This window comes from Leuciscus leuciscus (genome assembly GCF_965113295.1).
Source record: "Leuciscus leuciscus genome assembly, chromosome: 3".
In the NCBI taxonomy this organism is placed as follows: Eukaryota; Metazoa; Chordata; class Actinopteri; order Cypriniformes; family Leuciscidae; genus Leuciscus; species Leuciscus leuciscus.
Window position 1 is genome coordinate 14,426,232 of NC_138727.1, and position 9,720 is coordinate 14,435,951.

The following is a 9,720-nucleotide window of genomic DNA, read 5'->3' on the forward strand; positions in this document are numbered from 1 at the left end:
TAAGCGTCTTTCAGATCTATCGACATGAACCAGTCCCCTTGGCAAATTTGCGAGAGGATTTTCTTGGTCGTGAGCATTCTGAACCGTCGTTTCAGAAGTGCTTTGTTTAGCCGTCTTAGATCTAGAATGGGTCTGAGACCCCCGTCTTTCTTGGGTACCAGAAAATATCTGCTGTACATGCCCCCTTCGCTCTGAGCTTGTGATAAGGGTTCTATAGCCCCTTTGCTCAGTAGCTTCGCTATTTCGGCTCGAAGTAGGTGTGCTACTTCCTTTTTCACCGTAGTTTCGATTCGCGCCGCTTTGCGTTGCGGGCGTCGATCGAACTGTAGCGAATAGCCTCTTTCTATAATGTTCAGCACCCACTCTGATACCCCGGGGAGCTCTGCCCACGCTTTCGCGTGAGTGGCTAGGGGTAGAATGATATCTGGGCTCTGGCCGCGATCTAGTGGCGAGCGGAGAGCAACAGTGTGCTGTAACATGAGCGCCGCGTTTGCAGCGTGCGAGACTGGGGGCGCGCTGATCACAGCGAGCAGTCTGCCCGCGCTCAGTTCTCCTGCAGCCGTGTGCTGAGGGAGAGCGAGCGTGGTGAGCCCCGTGGGGTTTAATATGTCTGTGAGCGAATGAGGGCGCAGGACAACGGGCCCATGCATAACGCTGAGAACACCGTCTGTTTGTGCAGACTGTATGTGCGTTGGTTTCGTTTCTACCGAAACCGTGAGACATGTAGCGTGTAGTGTTTGTGGGCACAATCACTACATTTGGTGCACAACCGACATGAGTCGGTTTTATTTGTGTGGGCCGTGTGTGGCGGGCCGTGTCTGTGTGTAGGAATGGGCACTGGGCAGTGGGCATGTTTACTACACTCATAACACCATCGGCCGTGGCCGGAATACCAGAAAATACACTCTTTTTGGGATTTATCTGGGTCGCCGTAAAAACGGCGTTTGTGTGCAGGCAAGCGGGCTGTACTGCCGACTTGTTTACTGCGAAATACGCTGGAACAGTCGCAATTACTGGAACTGAGCGAGCGAAAATTTTTGGTGGAAGTCCGGCCACAGCGGGACTTGAACACCGTCGCTTCCGTAGGCTGGCTAGGAAGACTTAGAGGCCTCGGGCTTTACCTCAATCCTCGGCCGTGGCCCACGCGGCGGGGGGCAGCGGCCGGCGGAGCGAGAGCGCGGTCTCTGATCCTTGGTCTGTCGGCGCTGTGGGGCGGCGGCAGCTGAGGGTTGCGGCTGAGAGCTGCGAGCAGACGGCTGTTTTGAGCGACCTGCTGCGGAGCTTGAGCGCTTGGGCAGGAAATGTTTCATGGCCTGCGATGTCTTTTGAACCTCGGCGAATCTGTCTGCGAAATCCTTGACAGAAGATCCGAAGAGGCCAGCGGGGGAGACGGGGGCGTCAAGAAACGCAGAGCGCTCCGAATCCGACATCTCCGAGAGCGTTAACCAGAGGTGTCTCTCAGCCACGGTGAGAGAAGCCATGTTCCGCCCCATGGCCTGCGCGGCGGATTTAGTGGCGCGAGGGGCGAGATCCGTCACGCTCCTCAAATCCGTGAGATTCACAGCTTCCAGTCCTTCCTCATCCATTTTGCGGAGAAGGCTGGCTTGGAAGATCTGGAGTATGGCCATTGAATGAAGCGCCGAGACAGCCTGCCCGGCGGCGGTGTAAGCGCAACCGTGCAGGGCTGAGGTAGTACGGCAGGCTTTAGATGGCAGCGCCGTCTTAGCACGCCGTCCAGCAGAGGGCGGGCAAAGATGGGCAGCTACCGCTTCCTCGACGGGAGGAAGAGAGTGGTACCCTTTGTCCTTAGCACCGTCGACTACGGAGAATGCTGCGGACACGGGAGCACGCACTCTGGCTGAAAAGGGAGCGCTCCAAGACTTAGCTACCTCTTCGTGAAGCTCAGGAAGGAAGGGAGCTGGTCTTGAAGGATGTGAAGCACGTTCCCTTTGTAGAAAACAGCCGTCCAGGCGGTTGAGTGCAGGCTGCTGGGGCATCGACCACTCAAGGCCGAGGCTCTCGACGGCCTGCTCGAGCAGACGCATCAGCTCCGCCTCGATGCTGGCTCTTTTCCCAGAGGGCCGGTGAGAAGATGGTGCGAGGTCCGCGGAGCTCGACCAGTCCTCACTGCCCGACGCTAGGATAGAGCAACTGTCGTCCTCCACTCGTACAGCTTCCTCATAGTCCTCAATGGCGGACGCGGCGGCAGACAGCGGCCGCTGACCGGCGGTGAGAGACTCGGGTGAAGCAGGCGGCGAAGCTAGCGGGCGCACCGGCGAGCTTTCGCGGGATGGAGGAGGTTCAGGGACCCGCTGAGCGCGGCGCTTTTTACGGCGCGGCAGCTCGGCGGGCGAAGGCGCGGGCGCAGCTTCGAGGAAGAATGCTCGGCGAGTCCGCAGAGTCACCATAGGCATTAATTCGCAGTGAGGGCAGCCGCCCTCGGTGAGCGCGATAGCTGCGTGATCCTCACCCAGGCAGGAAACACAGATGACGTGGTGGTCCCCGTCGCTGAGTGGAGCTCGGCAAGAGCCGCAGGAAGAACGAGGCATCTTGAAAAAGACGCTTCGTGCTCTTTTAGAAGGAGAGAATGTGCGTGTCGCAGCGGCGAACACACACACAGCAATAAAAGGATATAGTACGCCGGAAAGCGTCAGCAGAAACGGCGACTGAAGGCGGCGAGATGTCGACCAGCTGCTTCAGATGCACTAATCCCGCTGGGTGCTTGACTCAGACGGCGTGGCTTCCTCTCGGGATCCAGCGATGCGAAGTCCGCTGAAGAGATGAAAAACTGACCAAACCAGCCTCTCTGGGCCGTATTTATAGCCCTGGCACCACCCGATTTCGGCGGGACATGACGTAATGGGCGCAAAGCGCCCTCATTGGTTCTGACGTCATGAGGAGCCTCTATCGATAGGCTGGTGCAGTTGCCGCAGAGCAGCCAATGGGCGCGCGAGCTGTCTCGCCCATGTCTGCATGCTGCTGCAATGCGTTTTACATTATTGCAAAATTAATTTTTGGCTTCAATATCTCGAGGAAAAGAGGTTTTCCCCTAGCGTAAGATTTCTTACGCAAGTACGAGAGACCTCTCGTAAGAGAACCTTTGTGTTCTACAGAAAGTTGTGTGGGTTTGGATCGAGGTTGAGTAAATGACAGATGTTTCATTTTTTAGCTGAATTATTCCATGTAACCTCCACTCTGTTCCTATACACTAGATTAATGTATGTGTGCTTGTGTGCTAGGGGAACATGGTCTCTGCACCTGGGTTTCCTCAAAGGGCTCTAAATGTGATGTCTCATGTTGACAGTGCTGAAAGATATTAATTTCTCCTCTTCACCATCGACCAGACTTCACACACACATACATGCTATAGCATACAGACTCTCCAGAGTACCCACTGCTTTTTTACCGGCAGTTCAAAGCAAAGGCAGAGATATAGATGTACAGAGGCCTGTTGACAGAAATTAGATATGGCTGAATAGGAGGAGATCCTGTGCTAGCTAATTACAAATGCCACTGACAGCAATCACTTTTAACAAAGACAAACATCAATTTACCATTTTCTCCTTTAAATGCAAATGTCAAACATGATTTACATGAATTATGGAGTGTTACGAGGACTTTAATCATTTGACCCTAAACATTTTAATTTTATACATGTTGACATTTCTCAGGATATTATTGACTTAAAGGTACAATATGTCAGAATTTTGTATTAAAATATCCCAAAACCACTTGCACATTGTTATATATTTCTTTCAATTGTGTACTTCCATTATCCTAAATGTTTCCAAGAATTAATAATTTCAGAGAAATTCACAATTTTAAAAAGTGCCCGTCCCTGTTCACTTGTCACCTGTCAATGACATAATATCCGCGTTATCCCTGGTTTCCACTTGTACTGCCATAGTAACCATGGCGTCAGACGTGGACAACTGCGTAGTGTGTAACGTCTAGCGGCACGCTGTTGTTGTTTCGTTCAAACATTATGGATCATGGCAAGCATACTTTGGGACAGAAGGAGAACTAAAACGAGGATCAAAATCAGCATGGCGTTTTCTAGATGCCGAGAGCGACACATCCGCGACTAACTTGGATTTGACAGAGCTTCACAAGTCACGACTTGACAGGGATGCTGCTCTAACAAGTACTTTATTAGACAGGTGAGCAAATGTACATAAAACAAATCAATGTTACTGTATATAGCTCAACATGATGAAATGTTAGAATATGATCAGTATGTTATTCTAATGTTGATCTAGCTTACTGCTAGTCTCAAACAGCCAACAAACTAACAAATAGGATAACATTATCACTTTTTAACATGCTCAAATGCTGTGTATGATAGTGTAACGTTAGACCAAGTGAAACAGCGCTGCGTTACCTCACAAGTTTAATTAGTCAAATAAACTGACCTGTGTGAGAAGTAATTCAGCACTTGCGGGTGTTTCGGTAGAATTAAATGTCCTTATTCCTTTATATCCCCGGGACTCGCGTGTGACGCTGATATCTGTCTCTCATTAGCAATCGCGACCTGGTTCATACCACAGTCATGTTAAAAAACATGAATGTTTTCACTCATCCATAAACATTATTAGATCCATCAGCATGACAGCAAGTCCCATCATTCCGCTTATCACTGCGTCATCAACCTACGCCTTTGTTATTGTAAGAGTTTAGCACCCCTAGAGGTGAAAAAAAAATCATATCGTAGCTTTAAGCATGTGACTTTGTGTAGCGAGAGTTGTGTCTGTTTATGGTTGTGTATGAGAAATGGTGAACACTTTCACCCAGTGGGACTTACAGTGCGCTTATTTCTCACACAATCGCTGTGGAAAAACTATTGGTTAAGTGCCTCGCTCAAGGACACAATGGCTGTGCTCAAAGGATACAATGCCAACTGAAAAAATATATAATATATATTGCCATTTAAGTGAAATTATTGAATTTAAATATACGAGCTTGATAAAAATGATCATTCTTTAAGAAAATTTCAGATGGCATTTAGAGGCTTTTGCATCTGAACTCTTCATATATACTTGAAGGAGTCAAACTCTTAAATCTATCCATTTACCAGCTTGAACCACTAAACCATGTCATGTTTTTCCCCACATTGTTTCTTCTCAAGTTATCTTGTAACTGTTAAAGAGATGAGTGTTATTTAAGGCTGTGTTGTCATTTCATCCAGATATATATATTAAAAAACAAGATCCAACACAGATCCAGCTTTTCATTATGGGGTTACTTGTGTCCACTTAGACACAAAGATAGGCAGAAAATAGAGAGAACAAAAATATTGACATCTTGGATGATGCACAGATGGTCTGCCTTAGATCTAAGATGGACAGCACTAAAGTGCCAATGTGAGTGGAAAGTTTTTCCCGTTCTAGTTTCCCGCCAGTCTTTAGTTACCATAGACAGTCATGCAATCAATACACCTGTTCGTAATTTAGTTTGTTATCATTGTATATTTAAGTTCCTCCTTACATTCAGTTCATTGACCGGTATTGTTGTGTTTTGCATGCTGTCTCATTGCCAGTTACCTGATTTTGATTTATTTAATAAACATACTGTTATTTTTTTGGGGCGGCGGGAGTTCCCTTTCGAGGGAACGCCCTTAGCGTAATGCATCTGAGGTATGAATAAAACTAATCCAATCCTGATTGGTGCTGCATCATGACGTAACATGTGACGGCATACACGGAAGCTACAGTGGTGGTCAAAATTAATGGCACCCCTGGTAAATATGATGAAAAATGGCTGTAAAAAAATAAATCTGCATTGTTTATCCTTTTGATCTTTCATAAAAAAAAAATAGCACAAATCTAACCTTTCATTGAAGTAAAAGAATTGAAAGTGGGGAGGAAATCACATTATGAAATAAATGTTTTCCTCCAAAAGACATCGGCCACAATAATTGGCACCCCTGGAATTTTTTATGAGTAAAAAATCTCTGAAGTACATTCCCATTAATATTTACCTTTATTTAGCACACCAGGGTGACTAGGAACATGAAATTGTCTAGCTATGACTTCTTGTTTCACAGGAGTTTAAATATGACGAATACACAAAGGCCAAATTTCTTTAATCATCCATCACAATGAGTAAAACCAAAGATGTAGTTCTGATGTGCATCAAAAGATTGTTGAGCATTACAAAATAGAAAGTGGCTGTATGAAAATAGCTAAAGAATTGAAAATCCCCATTTTGACCATTAGGGCAATAATTAAGAAGTTCCAATCAACTAAATATGTTACGAATCTGCCAGGAAGAGGACGTGTGTCTATATTGTCTTAATGCACGTGAGGAGGAAAGTTTGAGTGGCCAAAGACTCTCCAAGGATCACAGATGGAGAATTGCAGAGATTACTTGAGTCTTGGGGGTCAGAAAGCCTAAAAAATATTATCCCTTACACAACCACATGTTGTTTGGGAGGGTTTCAAGAAAAATCCTCCTCACACCTCCAAAAATAAACTCCAGCATATTCAGTTGTCAGACATGACTGGAACTTCAAAAGGGACCGGATTCTATGGTCAGATGAAACAAAAAAAGGGCATTTTGGCAGCAAACCCACCAGATGTGTTTGGTGCAAACAGGGATAAAAAGTACCCCATGCCTATACGGTTAAATATACTGTTGGATCTTATATCTGGGTCTGGGCCTATTTTTTTTTTGCTGGAGGTCCTGGACATCTTGTTCAGATACATGGTATTATGGATTCTAGCAAATACCAACAGATAAAAAAATCAAAACCTCTCTGCCTCTGCTAGAAATCTTATAATGGGCCGTGGTTGTAAAAAACGCAACAAACATCAAAATCAACACAAAAATGGGTAACTAAGCACAAAATGAAGCTTCTGCCATCAGGGCCGGCCCTGGGTATAGGTGGAATAGGCAAACGCTAAGGGCGCCGCCCACCCCTTGGGGTAAATTATTATTTTATTATTTTATTAATAAATTATTATTTTTATTAATATATTTTTATTTTTATTTTTATTTTTGTATTACCAATACAACTTAAATATTATGGATTAAAAAAAGTGATCGTCCCACAAAGACAAAACTACAACATTGCTTTCCCGAATCCCGATCCACCCCGGTCCGACTGAGTGACGCATCAATCTCCCCCGCCCCCGCCCTGCTGAAAAAAAGACATCCGTTACCTGTGTGTGATTGTGAGTGACGGATGGCCGAATTCACTGACACTGATAAGTTATCATTATATCAAAAAGACCGAAGCCATCTGGTGCCCAGGGAAGAAAAAAAAGAAGAGAAGAGGAAGAAAAAAACGAAAAAGACAGAGGTAGGTAATGACAACATCATGATGTATGATCAGTTTATCTATGTTGTAGGGATGCAACAATACAGTTAGCCTACGGTTCAATACATACCTCGGTTTTTTAACACGGTTTTCGGTTCGGTTCGGTTCTGATGGCTTGATGCATAAGTGTTTTTTTGTCATTCTATGCTTATTAGGCAATAGGAACAGTAAGGTTAAGAAGAAAAAAATAAAAGCGATTTATTGCAATACTCCTTTATTTTACTTAAAAGTCAAGAAAAGTACACTAGTTCCTAGTGTATTGCATTGTATAATATAAAATTAACACTGAAATCTCACAGCTGCTCGTAGCCCATGTACAAACTGGGGAACACATAAAGTCCTACATTTTGAAAATAAACATACATGTGAGATTAATAAACATAAATTGACCATTTTAAATAAACATATTTGTACTTCAGTAAACATAAATAAACCATCTTAATTAAACTTAACAGTACTCCAGTACAGTATCATTCATTCAGAATGTAAAGTGCAATTTCAGTTAGGTCAGCTATCTATTCCTGTATTTTTAGGTTCTTCTGTAAAAAGATAAGCCTGTCAACATTCTCTGCAGCAAGGCGAGAGCGTTTTGCACTTACAATGTCCCCGGCAGTGGAGAAAATTCTCTCACTCGCAACAGAGGTTCCTGGGACACATAGGTGGTGTTGTGCAGCTTTTGCTACATGGGGGAACTTGCATTCATTTGTTTTCCACCACATGAATGGATCAGCATCCACATGAATACTGTCTGCCAACTTGTATGTGGTGACTTCCTCCTCAATGATCTGGGGAAATGGCTTACCCTGCTGTTCCTCAGTTTTGAAAAGCTCCCCAAATACCTCTGACATTGCTGTCTTCTTCTTGAGAGGGGGAGAGGATGGATTGTCTTCCTCTGTGGAGGGCACAGGATTCTCCACTAGACCCTTTGCATCAAAGAGAATGATCCTTTAGTATAATTATTACACATATAAGCACACACAGCTCAGAACCACAACCATCTCCAGTGTAACATATGACAAATGTGAAATTATTTTGATCAGTGAAAAGAACACAAGATATATAACAAACATCTAAATAGATAAAACATTCAAAATCACACACAATAAAAGAATATTAAAAAATAATCAAATAGTACCTGCTGTTCATGCTCCAGAACTTCACGGATGATATTCCTGTAGAGCTTATCACGCGAATCTTCATCAAGGTAAGGCAGGGATTTAAACCTGGGGTCAAGGGCTGTGGCCATTTGGAGGTAATCATGAAGATTAGGGTCAGTGTACCTCTTTGCCAGGTCATTTGTAATGGCTGCTTTGGCTTCTTTGACTGTTGCACTGTCCTGGTCTCCTGGTGACATGGATTTGAGAAGCATCTCTTTCAGAGGAAGGATCATTGATATAGTGGGGGTTGTTTCACTGCTCATGAGAGTTGTCACTGTTTTCAGTGGTGTGAGGACCTGAATCAGTTCTTCTGCCAGTTTCTGTTCACTGTCATTCAACATGGTTATGTTCTTGACAGACAGCTTCAGATCTTTGTCCAGTAAGGCAGAATAGATGGCGGGCTGCTGTTCTGTGTATCTTTCCAGCATGTCATGTACTGTATTCCACCTAGTTGTGACATCATGAATTAACTTGTGTTTGGGCAAGTTTAACATCTCCTGCTTCACAGTCAAAACATGGTGGGCTTTTGTGCTTTTGTGAAAAAAAGTCACTATTTTTCTAACCCTCCCCAGGAGGCGGGACACTGTATTGATTGACACTGCTTTCTTGGCAGCTAGGTTTACAACATGCGCAAAACAACTTATCTGTGGCCCCAGCCCATCAGCTTCATGGACTGCATTCACAATATTTGGAGCGTTATCTGTGGTTACCGGAAGTAACATATTTGGCCTCCTCAACTTCCACGTATTCACTGCTTGTGTCAACTCTTCCGCCAAATGAGCGCTTGTATGACTTTCATACAGGGGACGGGTTTGGAGTACAGCGCTTTTCATTTCCCAATCCGACATGTAGTGAACAGTAACAGTGAGGTAACTCACGGTTGCCCGTGAGGTCCAACCATCTGTGGTCAGAGCAAGGCTTTGTGCTTTAGCCAATTCGTCCACAATAATGTTGCGTGTCTTGCGGGAATTATCTCGGTGCTGAAAAAAGTGCGAGACGGTAGTCTGTAACGTGGATCGAGTGCTTTTATAAGATGACAAAAGCCCGCATCTCCAATCACCGAAAACGGCTGCAAATCTTTAGCAATGAACACCCCCACTGCCTTTGTTATTTTTATGTGTCTCTCGGAACCAGTTGGGTATGTATGCTGGAAAGATTCAGCGAGGGACTGTTGTTTTTTGGAGGACTTTATTACCTTCTCTGCTATCCTGCCTTCAGACAGTGATATTGCTGGGTGATGGCGCC

At 44.9% G+C, this 9,720-nt stretch overlaps 1 protein-coding gene across 1 annotated transcript; it reads right to left on the bottom strand.

The window, feature by feature from the left end:
* Positions 1–7,365: 7,365 nt before the first annotated feature.
* Positions 7,366–9,425, bottom strand: LOC309495886 (E3 SUMO-protein ligase ZBED1-like). The gene is made up of 2 exons (XM_082165828.1): positions 8,454–9,425; positions 7,366–8,241 (listed from the first exon to the last, which is right to left on the bottom strand). Exons 1-2 carry the CDS (start codon positions 9,321–9,323, stop codon positions 7,834–7,836), a joined length of 1,278 nt encoding a protein of 425 aa, XP_082021954.1. The 5' UTR covers positions 9,324–9,425; the 3' UTR covers positions 7,366–7,833.
* Between the last annotated feature and the right edge of the window lie 295 nt (positions 9,426–9,720).